The sequence below is a fragment of the Carassius auratus genome, chromosome 31 (genome assembly GCF_003368295.1).
Source record: "Carassius auratus strain Wakin chromosome 31, ASM336829v1, whole genome shotgun sequence".
Taxonomy (NCBI): domain Eukaryota; kingdom Metazoa; phylum Chordata; class Actinopteri; order Cypriniformes; family Cyprinidae; genus Carassius; species Carassius auratus.
In genome coordinates, this window is record NC_039273.1 from 6899499 (window position 1) to 6921712 (window position 22214).

A 22214-nucleotide genomic window follows, 5' to 3' on the forward strand; every position below is an offset into this window, starting at 1 on the left:
ATGGCTGATGGATATTCAGCTTTGCATCACAGAAATAAATTATTTTTTAAATAATTAAAATAGAAACCATTATTATATATTGTAATAGCAATTTGCAAGACCACTGTTTTTTTTGTTCTATATTTTTAAAAATAAATGCAGCCTTGATGATCATAAGAGACTTATTAAAAAAAAAAACGTATAAGTCTTACTGATCACATACTTTTGACGCTTGACAGTGTTGGTTCCGATTGTCTGCATAAAAAAAGAGCAGACAGTCTGCAAAATAAGCCATAGGGGTTTGGAACAAGAGTGAGTAAATTATGATTTATAATTTTTTGGTGAGTTAGGCCTATTCCTTTCATCTCTGACTTTCCCCAATATACCTCAGAGACTCTTCCTTATTCTCAAGTCTCCAGGATAGCCCTGGTGTTCCAGCACACTGCTGCCTCACAACAGGATCTGCAGGATGACTATTGCACATGACAGCTGAGTGGGAACACCTCAGGGAACAGCTGGAGACAGATACACACAACAGCAGCGGCTGGAAGCATCCGTCAGCTCAGGAAGTACTTGGTCACCCAAAGGCATGATGGCATTTTGTAATTTGTTAATGCCTTTAAACTGGTGTAGACAATGGCTGAGTTATGACAGTTGATGTTCACCCAGCTTATCAGGGCTCGATGGACAACACCCAGCAGGGCCGTGCACAGACCTTTTGAGGGGCATGTGCTGAAACTGAAAAAGGGCACCCCCCCCTTTTTTATATCAAGATTATTTAGTAAGCCTGCATAAAAGGAAGAAATGGTCACATCTTCATGACAAATTCAATAACACAAAATAATAGTCTCAAAAGCTTTAGATTTATTAACGATTAATAACAACCATAATAATAATATTAGATAATTAGATAATATAGATAAACTGGGTTTTAAGGGCTTCTTTAAACCTAATACAACAGCAACCTTCTGTGAGCCATGTATCTGGCAAAAATGTTATACTGTGGTGGGCAGGGATGTTGGTCTCTTGAAGGTCTCTTATTCACTAAACTTTCCCTAAAATAAGCCAGCAATGAAAAAATAAATAAAAATAGTGTGAAAAGTACAGTTGCAGTGAAAAGTATTTCTGAAGGATCACGTGACACTGAAGAGTACGGATGTAATGATGCTGAAAATTCAGCTTTGATCACAAAAATAAATTACATTTTAAAATATATTCAAATAGAAAACAGTTATTTAAAATTGTAAAAATATTACACAATATTACTGATTTTGCTGTATTTTGGATCAAATAAATGAAGCCTTGGAATGAATCATGAATTACATTCTGTATGATAAAATATAAAGATTTCAGTGATCTTCTGTAATTTTTATTTTTTTTTAGTTACTACTACATTACTGTAGTAAAACCATGTTTTACAACATTTTATAAAGAGAGTATACAGAGAGTATACCATAACATAGTATACTCATGTTATAGCCTAAATGTTAATAAATTAAGTGTATCAGCAATCATAAATCAAAGAAGAAATTTCTTAGAAATATGTTATCTAGGTGAAGAGGATCACTTGCGCTTTGTGTAAGTTCCAGTATGAAACAGCGCGGGGGCGCACCTGTTATGATTTTCCGATGGTAAAAACAAATTATATGTTGTTGTATTACTTATCAATATATCGTTTTTGACCAGCGAATGTGTGCAAATGTGATTTTTTTTTCTGTCCGTCATTAAAACGGCGACGGCGCCTGCCGCTGCGGGCATCACATTACATTTTCATCTAGGTTACAAACTAGTTTTTTTTAGCTATATAGACGGAGCGCTCAGTTTTTCCTGTGGTAAAATGCATTTGGCCAAATTAGCATTTTATAAAAGATGAAATGCAACTGTATGCACAGGCTGTGTTGGCTATGTATTGGCTATGACTAGATGGCAAATGCTAGCCCTCTTTCTCAGGCGACGTCCCACATGTCTGAGTCAGTGAGTCAGTCAGACATCAAATAAATAAAACATTAGCCTTTATAGACAGTGTTTAGTAGTACTTATTCAAACAACAAGATATTTATTTACCCTTCGCAAAACTTTGTTCAGCTCAGATGTTGTCTACTGTGCGGCTGCTGTGGAACTTCAGTTGATTCAATGAATATAGAGGGGGCGGAGTTATCAGCTTACTGACAGCTTGAGGATCCAATAAGATTTACACAAGCTTGTTTTAAGAACTTTCATTTGGTAAAACAGACAGACAGACGTAAAGGGTGACCGATAGCATTGATTAAAAAAAAAAAAAAAAAAAAAAAAAAAAAAAAAAACCACCACCAAAAAAAAGGGCACTTCGGAGTGTAAGGGCAAAAAGGGCATGTGCTCTGCACAGGTTGAGCCCTACCTGTGCACGTGCCTGACACCCAGTATATTTAATTCTTTAGCCATTTCAAAGTTTGTAGAATTAGCCATACCTGCGCACATTCAGAATTGGTTTGGTGTTTTGTTTTTTCCTTTTTATTTCATTGTTTAGTGGTTTGGATGTTTTTTTTTTTTTTTTTTTTTTTGTTTGGATACTCATATTTAATCCGATATAAATAAAACATAAGTTCAAATAATAAAATATAAGTGAAATCAAAGGTCTATTGTAATGATGCTTGTGTATTAGGCCCAGCTTTTCAAAACAACCTGGATTTTTGCTGAACCAACATTTCTCTCATGACTCCAGATTTACTTGGGAGAAAACTCTATCCGGCTATATCCTGAGCAGGAGTTGGCAAGTCCTTTAGAGCTGAAGTTGGAAGATGGATGATATCTAGCCCAGAGTTGCTATTGCTGGTCGTTGGGTGGTGCGTTTAGCATCTGTGGTCCCTCTTCAGGAGTCAGGAAAGAAGTTATTAATGAATTTCCTTTAAGGCACGAAGCAGTGAGGGAGGTTGTGCTGATGCTGCTGTACAGAGCTTCCCTCCAGCCCCTGCCACTGGCAAATTACTCGCCGCCACCTTAGTTTGCACTTTTCAAAATCACCTTCTGTCATCCAGACAAGGAGATAATGATCTTCCTTTACTTGCTAACGCGCTCTCTTTTCACACTAGAGATCTTACCTCTGTCTTTTCCCTTCGTTCTCTCTTGTGCATTGTCCATTTGTGTTGATGAAGTTGGTTTCGACTTAGTTTGCACCCCTATTATTTGTCCCTCAGAGGCCAGCTGTGATATGTGGATTGGAGAGGGTCATGAAGTTTGTCATAAACAGCCACTAAACTCTTAAGTAAGGGAAAATGTACAGGTGGCTTTTTGTTATTTGCAAAAGAAACCCCAAAAGATCGGGACCCTGATGTGAAGCGCAGGTGTCTTTTATTGTTCTGAAGGGGTTTATTTTGAATTATTGACTGGCTTATGCAACAAGATAAAACTTTTTATAATAACTTTCATTTATAAATCATTAACAAACATTATATATATATATATATATATATATATATATATATATATATATATATATATATATATATATATATATATATATATATATATATATATATATATATATATATATATATATATATATACGTATATATATATATATATATATTGATAGAAATACATGATAATGTGCTTGTTAATATTTACTAATGTACCTGTTACAGATTACCTAATGATTAATAGATTGTTATTTAATAAGTTTTTATTTTTAATTGTATCAATATGTGTATAAGCATATGAACTAAATGTAGATTTATATTCATCAAAGAATCCTGTATGGTAACACTTTATAATAACTTTCACGAATAAATCATAAACCAACATTATCTAATGCTTAACAGATCATTAGGTAATATATGCAAATATAGCTATAAATGTCATTTTTTATCAATTTAACGTGTCCTTCCTGCACAAAATTTGGGTTGTTAATAGATAATGAAAAGAAGATGGATGTTGCAGTTCTTCTGTTCTAGAGGTAACTGAGAGTTTGCTGTGAAATGTGAGGATTACATGCAAAGCGATTCATTATTCATCTCTTTTACAGGTGTGAGTCTTCAGTTCCTTCTGCAGCCTTGGAAAACGAGCTACTGCTGCAGTCAGTTTCCTTTCAGGCTGCCTGGAGCTCATGTAGGGCTCATCCTGAGTTCACGGTCAGAGTTTCACTTGAATAACCTGATAAGACATCTCTAGAAATTGCTGATCATTTCATTAAATATGAATTAATTGTTGTCATTATTAAATTATTAGTAGTACATGCTAAGGCAAATCTGCAATTTTTGCTGCAGGTAACGACAGGCATGCTGCAAACCTTGCATTACCCCCCCCCCCAAAAAAATCAGGCAATGATGATATATATATATATCAAGAAAGATGTTTTGTGGAGAAAAAATGAGTACAATTTTTTGAAGTAGAAAGACATTCTTATAAACCATACTCCAAAAATCTGAAAATATTTTAATATATATATTATATTATTTTTTTTCCACCATATAAAAAGCACTATAGCAATTATATGAGACATCCTAGCATGGTTTCAGCAAGGTTTGATGTTTTCCTACATCTCGACAATCACTTCTTCTTAAAGAGATAGTTCCTCAAAAAAATTCATTCAAATCATTTACTTCACCTCAAGTTGAGGTTGCGGTGCCCGGGGAGCAGTTGGGGGTTCAATGCCTTGCTCAAGGGCACCTAAGTCGTGGTATTGAAGGTGGAGAGAGAACTGTTCATGCACTCCCCCCACCCACAATTCCGTCCGGCCCGAGACTCGGGCTCACAACCCTTCGATTGGGAGTCCGACGCTCTAACCATTAGGCCACGACTTCCCAATAACATTTTGGGTGAACTATACCTTTAAGTGGTGGTACAGGTGTTATTTTAGTATAATTTAAATTGTAATATCATTTTTTTATATTTTGAATTCGATGTAATTTTTTATATTTAATATATATATATATATTTTTTTTTTGGGGGGGGGGGGGTTTAGTTAAATGGTTTTAGTTAAATATAATAACCCTGGTACACATAAGCTGCAGTGTAGACCAGACCTTATTGCATTTATTTAATGGCCTGCTACTTCAGAATAGTTACAGAGCTGCACTGCATTGTAACTCAAAGGTGTGCGAGTGCACAAAGAATTGCCTTGAAACGTGGCAGTGAGTATGTTTTTTAAGCTTAAAATGAGATTGCAATTAGACAAATGAGACAGGACACCCGCTAAGTGACAGTCTGCCTCAGGTATGTGGAAGGGAAGGTCTTATTAAGATCATGACACACGCTGACACTCTTCTAATTGCCTCTTTGTCCCTCACCACACTCTCTCTCTCTGTCCCACTGTAACTGTGGCACATTTCCAAAGTTCACTTAATGAACAGAGGAGCTGTTAATATTTTCTAAGCCCTTTTGGCAACCTTCATTACCACTCCCCTGACATACCCCGCCCCTGGGGGTGGAGCATGATGGGCAAGCTCATGAATATTCATTAGATGCATGCAGGGACTTTTGGCTTTTTAGTGTTTAATGTGCATCCTGCACTTGGGAGGTCAATGCATCAGGTTGTGTGATGGGTGTTAGACATGCTCGGTATAAATAATAAATGAAAGTAGTATTTGAAAGGGTTGTACTAGCCCTTCCTCATACGGTGTGTCCTTGCACACTACTAATCAAACAGGCTAGCTAAAGACCTCCGTAAATCAGCCAAGGTACGTCAGCGCTTTTCAAGTACAGTCATCCATCAAAGCCTGTGAAATTAGCTTACTGTATAACTGAGTAACAGACCTAAGTGTGCAACATTATCTATGCAGATCTCAAAGATCCGGTTACAGACTTATGTGGACAGCCCTTTGATTAAAAAGCAAGATTTAGTCCACATTGCAGTTAATTCTTGTCAAGAACTGCCTATTCAGACAGAGAGAGATTATCTGATGGACAAGTAAAGCAACCGGTCACAGTTTGGCTTGTTTCTTTGTGCCAGATTGGTGTGAATAGAAAAGTAATTTAAATAATGCCCCAAGTTCATAATTTTAAGCTTGTTTGGGTGTTGAATGATATTCAAAAGCCTCAATTTAGAGGACTATTCCAGACACCCCCCTGAAATCATTCAGTCTGATCTGATTTGTGATCTGGGCATTGCTAACACTATGTTCTGCTGGTTACGAAATGTATTTACATTTCTGCATTACTCAGGAACTATACTGATTATAATGCAAAATAATTCTCTGTATCAATCAGTACATTTTTCTTTTTTTTTTTTCTTTTTTTCTTTTTTTTAATATGGGAGGGAGCACCTATACTTCTTTAAACTCAAGGATGTCCAAATATGACATACTTTTTCTAATTCAATAAATGAACAAAAATGGCTGCCAACTTTTAAATAAAATTTCAAAGTCAGTAAATTAAATTACAGATCATCATGTTATAAGCCAGACATGCAAGTTACATGCCAAATGTAGTGAGAATTAGTCATATGGGGGCGCTGTAATAAGTGAATCTATGATTTGTGTATACATAGGCTTTTTAAAATCGTAAAATTGCGTAATTATGTTATCAAGACCGTTAAAATGTCACACCATTGGACTGTTATTGTACCTACGGCATCTGTTTTTCCACAGCTGGCAAAACTGTAATCTTCTGCACTTCTCTACTTGGACTCTGCTGCTTGTGCGATTTTATCAAATATTTATTATTTTGTAAAACTATGCTGAACACACACTTCACACTCATTGCAAACTGCATTGCTCACGCTGTTTGAATCCATGTTTTCAAGGACAGACCATGTGCTAACAGCATATACAATAAACCATCATATTTTGCCTGCTGTTTAACTCCAGGTTAGAATCTGCATTTTTTTCCCCCTTTCTTCTACTTTTTTCACCCCACTTGTGAGTCCCATGAGTTAAAGCCTGCATTTGTTTACTTACTTTACATCATATAGTTCATTCAAATAACCACACAAGTTGTAACATAATCTTTTAATGCCTGATTTGGTTCAAAATCATTTGTCAATTTTAGTCATGCTTATTCCTAGATTTTATTTTACTTTTATTCTTTTTTTATTTATTTTATTACAAAAGCTACACTAGTCCAGCAGTCATGTTTCAAGGCTGCACAATATAGTTACTATATGTACGAATATATAAGCAATAACAAAACAAATACAGCTAAATGTAATTATACCATTTTCTCTTTGTTTAAAGAAAAAATAAAGGAGCAATAACTGGAAAGCAGACAATGAGTGAAGGAATGCAGGCGTTATAATGCATCAGTGAGATTACAGAGACTCCCAGTGTTCAGCTGAATAATAGCAGAAACACATGCGTTCTGCAGTTTGATGAAATATGCAAAGGCACCACTAAATTCAACTGTGCTCTGGATATCTATTAATTATGTTCACTATAAATTCAGTTGTGGTCATAGATCACATAAGCGGCCAGCAATAATTCAGGCTATGTGATTTAATGTAGCATGCTGTCAGTCTGCTTCTTTTTTGATTAAGATGTCTGCCTTTGAGCATGTGTATGAGCTGCTGCTCACATCAGGGTTCAGCAGTCCCCACTTTTGTTATGTATAACTCAAATCTTATGATTTCCGTCTTTGATTTAGAGTCTACAGTCTTTCAGCCACAAATACAAATGACAGCTACCTAAACCAAACAGCACAGTGAATGAACAACTCCATTTCCAATTCAGTACAATTGCAGAATAATGCCATTCTCAAGGCCACATGGGAACTGCGTACATCAGCTCGATGAAACCATACATAATTTAAAGAAGAAAAAAAAATCGATTTCAAAGTAGATGTGTTATGTAACTCATCTGTGAATTTTTGTTTGTTTTTGAAAGTGAGCATTTTTGTTGACATGCGATTTATCTCTAAAAATAGATATCACAGATGTTGGTAAAATGGAATTGCATAAAACTATTTTGCCTAGATTAGCCTTGAATAATTACATTATTGATTAATATGTATATATTATTAATTAACCCTGTTTTTTCCAAAATCACAGCTGTGGAGTGTGCCAATGGCCAATTAATTTATTTTAATTTTTTATGTGAATCATTCACATATGATTCAACAATTTTGATTCAAACATTTAGTTTTATAGCATCCTGAAATATAATTAAACATATTCGGTTTACCTAATTTCTCCTTGCCTAGAGGACAACTTAAGTAAAAAGTGTCACTAATTACCCCACTCTATCATATATTAACACAGACGAGGGACACATAAAGAGCAACCCTTTGTGTTGTTTTTTCTTCTTCTTCTTCTTCTTCTCACCCAGTTGATTACAACAACAGTATCGTTGTACTTGCGCAAGAGTTGTTTTCCAATTAGGCCTCTGAGAGAGTGACTTTGATGGCTTCCGTCCAAGATTAAAATGAATTGTTAAGACAGAGAGGCTCAGGGGGTGGCTGATCGATGAGCGTTTCTTCGTTAGTGCCATTTAACCAGATTCTAAAGCTGATGAGAAGGAAAGCACTGAGCGATGAGCTATACTGAAGTCTGCTGCTGCCTCCGCCATGTTAGAAAGCTCCTCTCTGCTCCTGCTTGAACGACGTCAACAATAGCTGTTATTAACGTACGAGTCTGGTGATTAGAACTCTTTAATCTCTTCTGACCTTTGAGTACATTTATTGTTCATGCATAATTTGTCATGTTCAGGTATCAAATGTCAATTACGTCATGCTGAGAATGCTATGAAGCACCTTTTAGTATCTAACCAAGTATGATGATGTCTATTTGTTCTGAGGCTGGAAAACTGTCTTTTTGCTGCAATCATCCAAAAAAATGTACATTTTACAATGCCACATTTTAAAAACAGCTGAGTAGACTGAAAATAAAATGTTCACTCAGAAATTGCTAGTAAATTTGCAAATAACAAACAGCAAGTAACACTGAATTGAACATGAAATTAAATACTACTAAAATATTAAAATAGTACTATAAAATAAACTCCAATAATCTTTGATTTACAGCTTTGAAAATTTACTTTTCACAGTGTAGAAACAAGGAGTTAATCAGTTTATCTCTGTCTTTTTAGCATTGTGAAATATTTTTTAAGTTCAAGCAAGGCAGTAAATTCAGATTCGGATGTCACATTGTAAAGAAAAGACAGAAATATTCTCCAGCACACTTTCTAAACACTTTTTATCATTTCAAAATGATTTCCAAGTCCAGCGATAGCAGCTAGCATTACTCCTATAATGCTGCAGTTTATCACTGTGTTAAACAGGCCTGTTGAAAAGGTCACGGGGAGCGAGGCGCTGAGGGGACAGCTATATGACAAATATAACTATACCTTCTTTCTCTTCCAAAGGTCAACGGAAACATATTCCTTATGCATTTTAAACGTGACAGGAGAGGAGAGCAAGATTGAGTCCCAAGGGTACTCTCTGGAGCGGTCAGTAGGAGTGGGCTGTTTTTCAGTCAGAATCATCTAATCCATTCTCTTAAAAAAAAAAAAAGACATTGTCATTTTTTTCCATCTTGTCACATGCCAACTTATCCTACACAGCTGACCAGATTCTAGAAGCTCAGGCAATTTATGATCCATTGGATTTTATATTCCTGCTTAACTGACATATTGTCTATTTTGGTTTATGCATAATGTTTCCTTTACAGTATCACACAATAATATTAATATTCATTGTTATACTGTTAATATGCATATAAAACAATTTATATAATAATATAAAATGTAAAATTAATATTCCATTCTATTCTGTTATGTTTTGTCATATGTTATATTACTATTATTATTGTTGTTGTTGCTGTTAATAAAAATGATTCAACTCACCGTTTAATATGACATGCATGACATGATACGATACGATATGATATATAACATGATATATGATATGATATATGATAAGATATATGATACGATACGATACAATGTGATAGGATGATATATGACATGATATAATATGATGTGATTCTATTACTTATATATACTTGTTACTTATTATATATTATAATAATAATATATTATTATTATCATTATTATTATTATTAAATAAAATATATTAGTAATAAAACATTAGTCTCTTTTTTTTTTGGGGGGGGGGGTATCTAGAATTTGTGTATGTTTGCATGTTCTGAATATTAATAAGAACATACATAATGTACATATCATACATATAATATATTTGTAAAAAAAATCTAAATTTTTCCCCATAAATATTTCTATATTTTCTGTATATTTGGTTTTGCAGATTACTTAAATACAGTAATATGTGCCAAATGCATGTACTGTATAGCAAACTGTTCCATTTCACAGCAGAAGACATCTTTTGACATATTGATGGTTAAATCACCCGAACTGTTACCACAATGTTTTCTTATTTGTTCGGCCAGCACACTTGCTGCAAATCCAGTTTGTTTCAGTCTTTTTATGTGTGTGGCTCAAGGGTACAGCTTGGAAGATTGATGCTATTTACACACATAGAGAGGTAAAGGAGAGGACCCCATCAGGCACTGAGAATTCACTTACTGTTTGTTTATTGGTTTGTAGGAGCTATAATGTCTCTTTCTCCTTGAAATTAAATCATTCAAGGTATGTAGCCATTCATTCTGCGATGTCCTTTAAGATTACATGACTTTTTTTTTTCCTCCACAGCAACAGAAGTTTCCCCCAGCATTCCATTTTGTTATGAATTTCTTTAAAAAATGTAATTCAACAACACATCGCAGAGTCATGAATTTTTTAGACCTCTGGTATTTGAAAAGGCTGAAGGAATGAAAATTAAATGAATGGATAAAGGACAGTGTTGCATTTATTTTTTTCATCAATGTGAAGATTAACAGTTCTGTTGAGTCTGTTTTTCAAAAGTGAAAAGTTTCAAAGGTATGCTGCCATGTATACGAACACAGGAGTTGGTTTCGAATAAAACTGTCAAATGATTGTGATCCTGCATTTCTAAACCCACAAATCAATGCATTCAACAGCTCCATCACCTTATGCCCTAAATCCTACCATCAGTCTAGAAAGTGAACACAATCTCACTATAGACCTTGAAAGAACGTGAGCTGTGTGTGTATGTGTGTGTGCAGAAGTCCCTGTGGAGGTCTGTGCGCTTACTCTCGGCTGAACTAGACCCCTAGCATGTGAAATAGATTGTTTGTGTATCAAATAATGACCTTCTCTTTCACTGGTAGCTTGTTTATGTTCTGCAGTGAGTGTCCCAAGGCCTTGGCATTTTTCACAGCAATGAAATCTAAATAAAATCATTTTTTTAAGAGTGTACAGTTATATTATAAAATATTATTGCAATTTTAAATAACTCTACATTAAAATAAAAAAGCAGTTCTTTAATTTTAATAATACTTTACAATATTTTACTAATATTAAAAATTTAAATATTTTTACTGTTTTTTTATCAAATAAATTCAGCCTTGTTGAGCATAAGAAACTTTTGAACAGTAAATATATATATGTTTTTTGCCCTTTGGTTAGTTTTGTTAAATTTTACAAATCAAAATTGATGTTTTTTTTGTTTTTTGAGGACAAAATATTTTTCAAATCTTTAGTGCAGGCATCTCATAGACATGTTAGTTTCACAAATATTTTGTGAACTTTTAGTCCGTGTGTTAAAAAATATAAATAGATTTGCCTCTTGTTCTCAATAGAAATGCTGCACAACAACTTTAGATTAGTTCACTCTTTCCATCTCGTAATGTTTCGGCAGATTTGTATGAGTGCGGTGGGATCTCAAACCATGTTGACTCCGAGCTAAACAGCTGTCTATATTCATGAGATCCTCATTCTCCAAAGCTGCATCATCATAAACAGTCACCTTTTCTATTATTCAAGCCCACAAGAGTTTCCTCTGAATTTACAGGATGTCTCTTGTCTCTTTCAGAAGAAAATTGTGCTTTTCTTGCAGGGCTGTGAGATAAGCAAAACACTCAGCGGGATGCATGTGTAATCTAACGGGTGATATTCATGCATTTTACAGTGATGAATAGCTTGGGATAGGAGTCAGATGTTCAAAGATCTATGCATTTCCCCATGTTGCACTGTAGCAGTGCTGACTCTAAAATTTTCCTAGTCACTGCAGTCGTACCATCATGTTATCGTGATACACAGATTTTGTATTCAGTGATGGCTTATGGCATATATGCTTTGTGTTTTTTGTCATGAAATGGAGATTTTTCTTGCACGTCTGAGCAAACTGATGAATCTGTGTTACACTGTTAGATAAAGAACAAAAGCTTGGATCAATAAATGGTAATCAAGTCTTTTACAGCTGCTGCTGCTGCTGCATCTTGCATCTGTAAAAGGCTGAGATGTAAATAGGGTCTTGTGATAGGCTGTCAATACAGGAACAGACTTCAGATTCTCGGAAACCAGTAAATAGTTTGTGTTTCCATTATTCAAGCTGGGTTATTCACAGCTATTTTATTACAGTGCTTGCAAGGCAGCTCTGTATTGATATTCTTCAAATATTCTGCTTAGGTTTTTTTTTTCTAAACCCATAAACATAGGTACTGGACTCCTGCAGTTAATTCAGCCCGAATCATTGAATGTGCAGTCTCTATTCAAACTTTATTTTTGTTTTTAAATAATTTTAGGCTTATTCATTTTATTTTTATTTTTATACATACATACATACATTATATATATATATATATATATATATATATATATATATATATATATATATATATATATATATATATATATATATATATAGATATAGATATAGATATATATAGATATAGATATAGATATAGATACATAATATACATTTATTCATTTAGCAGAGGAGGACAGTGGAAGTGTGACGATCGTGTACCCAGAGAGACACACAGGGAGAGCGAGAGATCCAATTGCAGGTATTTAATAAGGGATAATCCAAATCGTAGTCAACACAGCCAAGGTCAAAACCAAAATGACAGTCCAAACAAAACAAACAAATAAAAGGGACAGGAAAAGGGAACTCGGAATTCGAGATGACTCGGAGGACGAGCAGACAGGTAGAAACTCAGGGGACGAGAAAGCTGGACACACGAAGGGTAAGGAGGACTCCATACAAACAACAGGAAAAGACTATAGGGAGACTAATGACACTAGAGTTCCTGCACCTGGTGCAATTAACAGGAGTGCAATTACTGTGAAGACAGGACCAGACTAGAGGAATTCTAGTGCCTACAGTGAAGTGCGTAAGGGGAAGTGAGCCCACTAGTGGACACCCAGGGAAACAGAGACAAGAAAGCGTGACAGGAAGCAATCAAAAACAACAAAAAGAGCAATGATATACAAGTGCTATAACAAGTCTCAGTTAGGTTAACACAGTACAAGTAGCATGGGATTTTAAATAATATAATAATTAAAAAGAAAACAGATAGAATAAAAAAATAATAGAGCAAGCTAGTGTTAGAGGTCTTTACACATATACACACACACACATACATACAATTGCATAATAAATGAAAAGAAAGTAGAATACAAAAAAGATTAGAAAGGTAGTTAGATTTAAATAAAAAATAAATAAATAAATATACTTATATACTAAGGATGATGACTATAGCTATAAAGTTTTTAAAAATTGTTCTGTGTTCATGAGGGCATCTAGCCTGACTATGTCAGACTTCCTACTTCCGCTCAATTTCATTTCGCTTCTGTACTCAGTCTGATACAGCCAGGGGGCAAGGAACTCGACCGGAAGTTGAAGTCGGGTGGGGGCTGCCATCTTTTAGCAGAACTTCACGTGCGTTAGCATTCCCATTGACTCCCATTCATTTTGGCGTCACTTTGACAGCGAATAACTTTACATCTGAGGCGTTTAAAGACTCTGTTTGTCCATTATTTATTTCTAAAGATACACGACAATGTATAAAGGGCTCCATTACCTTCTATGTTACATTATGGCCCCGTATAAACAGTTTTTGTAAAAAATAGGCTAACGATTGCGTCATAACCACTCGTCTCTCTGTCGCATTACCTTACAGACAGGAGGAGAAGCTCGCAGGCAATTAACTTAATATGGCGTACTGGCGTTATATTTTAAAATACTATGCAAAATAATTAATCAGAATACTTACTCCTGCTCACTCACGACAAAGAACTCCCCGCTCAAGCTCGCTGTCTCTGCAAGATTAACGATGGCAGTTTGCACGCACAGCTACTAGAAGATTTACATCTGTCAGACAGGTTGCTGACGTCGTAAAGCTTCGTTTGAGTCTGCGCGTCAGAAACGGAAGTGCTAAAAAACGCTAAAATGGGCTTCACTTGTCTCAATTGAGTTCCAATGGATTCGCTGTGTCCATTTCTTTTACTGTCTATGGATACAGCTTGCCACCGCTCTGGAAACAGCCGGGCCAATCAACGAACAGAGGGCGGGCTGAGAGCCGTGACGTAGATGCGTAGATTAACTTCGCATAATCTGCAAAAGTCGTTTACAGCCATGTTCACTCCGGTATTTCGCTCGCATCATCATGTGTTTACAACATGTTTACAGTGGAAGTTCAATCATAGATTTGAGTTCGATGCATGATGTCTGTGCTTCGATGCGGCTGTACAGGCGCATAACATACGTCATAACTAAACGTATCTGATTGGCTTACGGTAACCAATGATTTTAAACTTCAGACAAGCGCCCCCTAGCGAGAGAGAAAACACTTCTCTATTGTGCCATTCCAGACTCTGTCTACGAAGCAAAGTGAAGTAGCAGAGTCTGGTATTACCAGGCTAGAGGGCATCCACACAACAACCATGATGATAAAAACAGAGGATCAATATTTCAGTTTTTTTCCAGCTGCTGAACAATAAAAAAACTGGCAGCCAATCAAAATATACAAAAGCATTTAAAGCAGCTAGCAGATGAAATAACTGCAGCACACACTTTCAATACTGACAGAATGCTCAACTTTCAAAACAGCAAAGATATCATCGCAGTATTTACATGCTGAATTGTGACTGTTATCGAAGTCTCTCAGAAGATTTGAAGATACACAATGACTTCCTTCTCTTCCCAGATAGCACACGTACGTCTAGATTGCTTCATCTGGAAAGCCCCTGCTGTGTACAAACTACTGACAGACGTCTTTAAGATATCAGTTTTACGTACATTATCATAAACATCAAGACATCTATCATGTCTATTTGGCATTTTTATAGGAAACGTGCAATGATGTATTGCAGATGAAGAAAAAAATGCATCTTGCTGATAGAAATGCAGATAAATCTCTGTGATGCACTGTACGTGTGAAATCAGAGTTTTGATTGGCGAGTTTTTAGCATAGTTTTTAGTTTTTAGCGAGTTTTTGTCCTAACATTTACATGACTGTCAAATAATGCTAGTGAAAGTTATGGGAACATTCATAGCATAATTATAATGAAAACAGCCTCAACACTAACAGACGATAACCTTTTTTATTCTAAACTATGTGTCTGCCACTTTAAATGCTTCTTTGGGGGTTGATGGATTCTGATAAAGACTGTCAGTATTACATTATTACAGTATTACAACAGTATTACAGCTGTGGTGTGGGCATTCCTACTCTCATAGAATTTGAATAATTGATCAAAGTTTGTAGTTATGCTGTAGTTGTCATCATTGGTGTGACCGTCGCCCCCTACTGGCGTAACAATGTTATCTACAGATACCACTGAACATCATCAATAAATAAATATTTTTAGTGAACTGACTAAAAAAGATTCGAATCACTGAGTTGAATCAAAATCCCAGTACTAGCAAGAAAAGCACTGGTATTCCCTTCAGCAAATGCAAATCTAGTTACCTTAAGGTTTCCTTTTTAGTTTCTGCCATCTGCTGATGAAAATTAATATTACAATGGTTTCGTTTTTTTTATGTCGTGTTTCAAGACTTTGTTCATTTGATCTCATGGATAACATTTTCACTGTTTTATCACTTTTCCACACATCTCAGTCAGATATTGAGATCTTGACTAACTGCCAGAGCGCCGTGCCGTGGGTTTTATACTGATGTCGTCCTCGTCTCGCATTGCATTGTGGGATCGCTCTCCGTGTTTGCCTCGGTTGATCAAGATGGCCGCGAATATTTTGTGGAGGGGTTGGAGTTGAATACACGCCGCACTCAGACTGATTGTGATGTTGAGAGACCAGATTCATTCGTCCGCATCAGAACATCTTCAGAAGTAAGCTGTCAAAACATGAATCACCCTTCTTCCGCCCCGATCGCGCTTGTTCGAAGCCGTAATGAGCGCTGTTAGGCCAGTTAGCCGCACTGCTAACGGCTCTGGGGAGGGACGGAGAGGGTTTCTGGCAAACAAGCGAAATCTGTTTAGTCGCGATATCCTAAATACGTCCTCGCCTTTGATTACGCAACAATAACCGTTAAGTAAAATCCGTCCGCGTCTTCGAAATGTCAGACGATGGTTAGCTGCAGCTAGGCTAACTGGTTACTCAGCTCTTTTCTTCTGTTACTCCCCATGGCAGTTACTGCAAGGTTACACGATTAGCTGCCCTCACTCTGTGTGAAGCTCACCGATCAGCAGCTCACTGTAATCATGAGAATAAGGTCTGTGTTCGTTCGTTTTAAAATGAGCTGTGTATGAATGTGTGCCAGGCTGAAGTTGTTTGTGCACTGTCATGCCCTCTGCCTAACCCCTTTCCGGCCTCACCTCCTGCTCGGGGTAAACCACTGTTTACCGGTACACAGGATGTTTTCGTTGCGAAATCACACAGTGTGATTTTCGTTCAGGCCTCTGTTTAGGTTTATGTTGCTGCTCTTCTCGCGGTCACATGGGCTGTGTGTCAAAAACTTGGGCGCTGACTATCTAGACAGCATTTTTGGACATCGTAGGGTTGCAGAGTGCTGTCTAGGTAGGCAGCTCGCTTTGTTTTAAGACACTGTCCATGGTGACATTCTGCCCCGTGCTGCACGTTTATGTTCGTGTTTACCCACAGTATAATGTTTCTCAATCATCTTGAATCAGTTATGATCAGTGGTTAATGTGGTCTTTTTATTTTTGTAAGAACCATTCCTTTTATCTGTCATCTGTGGACTTTGTGTGTACAGCGAAAAAGTTATTGATGTGTGTGAATGACCGTTCTCTGTTGATCTGCAGGATTGCTTCCTGACCACCTTTTGGTCTCTTTGAGTTCAGGGCCTCAGAAGAGTGTGATATTGCAAACTTTAAGCAAGTCTAATGTAAGTTTCTTTGTTTATACCTTGTTTTTCAACTTTAAAATATCTGTTTTTACTTACTACCTTAACTTGAAATACTCACCAAACTTTATTGCTGATTGGTAAGATTTTTGTGTGTGTTCCCCCACCACATTTTCTCGGCATGCATAGCCTTGCATTGCATTAAAGGAGTAGTTCAACCAATTCTGTCATCATTTACTCACCCTCCACTTGTTCCTGTATGTTTATTTCCTCTGCTGATATTTCAAATAATATTTGGTAACTAAACAGTTGACTAGCCATTGAGTTACATGTTTTTTTTGTTTTTTTTTTTCATAGAAGTCAATGGCTATCATCGGCTTTTGTTACCAGTATTCTTCAAAATATTTTATTTTGTGTTAAACGGCTGGAAAAAAAAAGACACGTTTAGACCTTGAGGTTGAGTTAACTTGTAGCATTTTCATTTTTGTTTGAACTATCCGTTTAAGAATTAGTAAAATCTTCATTATAACAAAGGTGTGGTCACACGGATTCGCCAGATTGACCGACAGGAAGCTGCTTGGTTTGAAAGTGCCTTCTGTGTGAGGGGTGATTTATGCCTTTCTGCACTATTGACAATGAACATGATTTCCCTTCTTAACTTTGCTAATGTGACCACATCTTAAGTGTTCTTCAGTCTGTTCTAAATGGAATAATTTCTAGTTTAATATATCGGGCGACTGAATTGGTATTTGGTCCAAAAAGAGAAATCATTTTTACAGTCAAACACTTGGAAGTACATGAAGCCAAGCAATGAACATGAAACAAATGAACTGTTTTAAAAGTCTAGCCATTAGACCTCAACATTATGTGTCATTCCAAAAAGCATGCTTTAGGTATTGCAAATCAAATATGCAGTTTTTGATGAATAATCATGTTAAAGCTGTAATACAAATGCAAGTTTCAAATATTATTGTAAATCCCAAGAAAAGCTGACTTTTCTTTATTTCCATTGTAAGTTTTACTTTTACTGATTTGTATTTATTTGTAAACTGAGAGATGAGACACTTATTGTCAGCACTGTTCAATATTATGCCATAAATGCTGTAAATAGAGCAATTTATTGAACCTGTAACATTTTGGGTGCCTTTATAATAGACTGACATCAAATCAGTGATGGTATGAAGACACAAATGTGCATTGAATGTTTTCTGTTGTGACGCATCAGTGCATGATATTTTGTTGTACGTGCAAAAAAAAAAAATTTGGAGGCATGGTCTGACAAGTAACTGCATTATAGATATTCCAATCATTCGGTTTCAGATTAATACTTTTCTTTAAAGACTTTAAAGCATAATGCTTGATTTTTCTATGCAACAGTCAACCTGTTTTGAAGGCTGTTGAGAAATTCAAATGATTGGTTTTATTTGAGTTGAGTTCGTAGAGAAATATTTGCACTTTTGTGAACTTTTGGTATTGAACCATACTAATCCCCTTGCTGCCCTGTTTGAATGTCTGATACAGGAAGCGAGCGGCTGCAAAGCATTTAATTGAGCGCTACTACCACCAGTTAACAGAGGGCTGTGGAAATGAGGCCTGCACGAATGAGGCTTGTGGCTCTTCTCCGGGTTTCCAGCGCATGGATAACAATGCAGCGGCCATCAAGGCCCTGGAGTTATATAAAAATAATGCCAAACTGTGTGATCCTCATCCCTCTAAGAAAGGAGCCAGTTCAGCCTTCCCAGAGAACAGTGCCAAAGGAGCTCACAATTTCTCTGCTTGCAGCAACGGGAAGATGAACCATAAGGACCTACAACCCACAAGGGAGGACTTTAGAGGTGAACAGTGTTGTCACGATTGCAAAATTTCAATAGAAGGAATATTTCTTGAATTCTTTTGTGTATACAGAACAATAACAAACAACAGCTCTTGGATTAAATAAAATAAAATTTTATTTATAAAGCACATTTAAATTCAATCTTGGTTGGCCAAAATACTGTACACAACAGGAAAAAAAAAAAAAAAGTAAAAACAGGGAACACAAAAAAGAAATCGAGATGAAAGCACGAGAAAAGATTTAAATTCAGCTAATGTAGAAGCAGTTCTAAAATGTAGTGGTAAATTGTTCCACAGCTTTGGGCAAGCGACTACAAAAGCTTGATCGCATCATGTAATTTCCAAATGCTTTGTTGAGGAAAAAAATGCAAGAAAATAATTAAAAAAGGAATTAAAATACTAATAATACACACACACACACACACACATATATATATATATATATATATATATATATATATATATATATATATATATATATATATATATATATATATATATATATATATAAATATGAAATTGTGTTATTGAACACACATTTAAAACCTAAGTTAAATGTATTATTTATTGAATTAATGATCATTATTGAAGTATATCTCAGTTAGGTAAACAGCATCACATTTTTCTGGTAAATATTCAGTATTGAAGTACAAGCACTCGTTAGAAATGTAATGCCCTTTTTCATAATCACAAGCTTCATCTTTCAAAATAAATGTAAAGACAGTTAATGATGTCCTTAGTTTTACTCCAGTTCAATCCTGAAATGGGAACAGACAGAGTCTTGTGACAGACACAGTGATGAAGCTCGTATGTGTTCGTAGTACATAAGCCATGGACGGTTAAGACAGCTGACTCCACTGTGTGACCCTGTCTCTCTCTCTCTCTCTCTCTCTCTCTCTCTCTCTCTCTCTCTCTCTCTCTCTCTCTCTCTCTCTCTCTCTCTCTCTCTCTCTCCACTCACACACACACACAAAATGTAAAACTCGGAATTTGAACAGTCAATAGCAAATTCTTAAACTAATAACAGAACATGCTTACAGTAGCTGATTCAGAAGCGTATAAAATGCTTTGCTGATCTGTTGTACGTAATCTTAAATGCCATTTTAGAGGGCATGGCAGAGTCTAAACTTTGATAAAGAATATCTCTTTGGTTTTGAGACTTTAGTCTTTGCAACTTCAGGGATCTTATCTATGTGCAATCGGCTTGTAAAACTCCAAAGAGAAAGGAAAACTTGAAATCGCATCATATGACATCTTTAAATTAAGTGCTGCAAGTGTTTCCAACCTCCCCTCTTCCAATTCCAATTTCAAACTTCTTTCTGGTTGGTGAGAAGTTGCCAAAAAAAAGGTCTGCACACTATGAATGTGAAAAAAAGACCAAAAAAGTAAGTTTAAGATTAAAATAATAATAATAATAATGATAAACACAACTTTGCTGAGGAACAGCTAAAGTCTCTGTCACAACATCACCTTAATCCCGAATCCAATTTCAAACTACTTTCTGAATCATATCTTTGACTTACCACACAAATGATTTAATATCCTTTTCCGTGTTCTTCGGCAGATCTGAATTACTTGACAGAGGAGAAGGTGTATGAAATCCTGAGCCTCTGCAGTGAGACCGAGGACTATTCTCCTCTAATCCGTGTCATTGGTAGGGTTTTCTCAAGCGCGGAGAGTCTAGTCCAGAGTTTCAACAAGGCCAAACAACACACAAAGGAAGAGCTCAAGTCCCTTCAGGCCAAGGATGAGGACAAAGATGAAGATGAGAAAGAAACGGCCTCTGGTTCATCCACAGCCATGGAGGTGGAACCTGAAGCCTCTGCGTCAAGCGCAGACGGCCCTTCTCACGGAGAAAACAATGTTCAAATGTTGGGTCCTGTAGAAGTTTCTGTAGACATTGATGCTGTAAGAAGAGTGTACGACAGACTATTATCGAACGAAAAGATTGAAGCAGCATTCCTCAATGCGTTAGTCTACCTGTCGCCCAATGTAGAGTGTGACCTCACCTACCACAACGTGTATGCTGCCGACCCTAATTACCTGAACGTCTTCATCATCGTCATGGAGAACAGTAACCTCCACAGTCCAGAATACTTAGAAATCGCCCTGCCGCAATTCTGCAAGGCAATGAGCAAGCTACCTCTTCCAGCTCTGGCCAAGCTTGCGCGGTTGTGGTCGCAATACGGTGCAGACCAGATCCGACGTCTGGTCGAGACTTTCCAGCAGCTTATTACCTACACGGTTATCAGCAATGAGTTCAGTAGCGAAAACCTGGTCAATGAGGATGATGGTGTGGTGGCAGCAACTAAGTGCTTGAAAATCGTCTACTATGCAAATGTGCTGGGCGGCGACCTAGACATGGATCATAACGAGGAGGAAGACGATGAACCGATCCCGGAGTCCAGTGAGCTGACCCTGCAGGAGCTGCTCGGGGAGGAACGACGCAACAAGAAAGGACCTCGGGTGGATCCGCTGGAGACGGAACTGGGCATTCGTGCCTCGGACTGTCGAAAACCCCTCATCCCCTTCGAAGAGTTCGTCAATGAACCGCTCAATGATGTGCTGGAAATGGACAAAGATTACACCTTCTTCAAGGTGGAGACCGAAAGCAAGTTCTCCTTTATGACCTGCCCGTTCATTCTTAACCCTGTGACTAAGAATCTAGGCTTGTACTACGACAACCGGATCCGGATGTACAGCGAGCGCAGGATTACTGCCCTCTACAGTTTGGTGCAGGGACAACAACTGAACCCTTACCTGCGACTCAAAGTACGCAGAGATCACGTCATAGATGATGCACTTGTCAGGGTAGGTCTTTTAAGAGCTTGCAAAGATGAATGTTGTTTCATCACAATATACCTGAATGATTTCTTGTGTGTTATTTATTATATTTGAAGAGCATTTGTGAGTATGTGATTGGATATGTGATTGGTTTTAGTTGGAGATGATAGCCATGGAAAACCCAGCAGACCTGAAGAAACAGCTATATGTGGAGTTTGAGGGAGAGCAAGGAGTGGATGAAGGAGGAGTATCCAAAGAGTTCTTTCAACTGGTCGTAGAGGAGATCTTTAACCGAGATATAGGTAATTATCATTATTTAATCCTGCTTTATTTATTCAGTATACCTTTTGGTTTTCTTTTAAGCATCCTAACACAAAGTTTAATCACTGATACTAGATTGGCTGACGCACTATTTATAGGCTCTAGCAGGCTTAATGTTCCTCTCAGAGCTTGTTTTATTGATATGGATGATCTTATTGATTCAGGGAGCGTGAGATGAGGATCTGCTGTGCATTTTTGTCTTATGCTTTCTCTTTCTGTTTCACCCCCAGGCATGTTTACCTATGATG

At 36.7% G+C, this 22214-nt stretch overlaps 1 protein-coding gene across 8 annotated transcripts in view; it reads left to right on the top strand.

Annotated features, from left to right (window-relative positions):
* The first annotated feature begins 15885 nt into the window (after positions 1–15885).
* The window catches only part of LOC113050342 (ubiquitin-protein ligase E3A), a 12675-nt gene continuing 6346 nt past the window's right edge, over positions 15886–22214 (top strand). Inside the window, exons 1-6 of one of the 8 annotated variants that reach the window (XM_026213208.1) lie at positions 15886–16054; positions 16988–17070; positions 18550–18863; positions 20426–21672; positions 21803–21947; positions 22197–22214. The exon at positions 22197–22214 is cut by the window's right edge and continues 188 nt beyond it. In XM_026213208.1, coding sequence (XP_026068993.1) covers positions 17069–17070; positions 18550–18863; positions 20426–21672; positions 21803–21947; positions 22197–22214 — 1726 coding nt within the window. In that variant the 5' untranslated portion in view covers positions 15886–16054; positions 16988–17068. Of the gene's footprint in view, positions 16055–16768; positions 16891–16987; positions 17071–18549; positions 18864–20425; positions 21673–21802; positions 21948–22196 lie in introns of those variants that run through there. The other 7 variants (XM_026213212.1, XM_026213210.1, XM_026213211.1 and 4 more) reach the window with 7 other exon arrangements.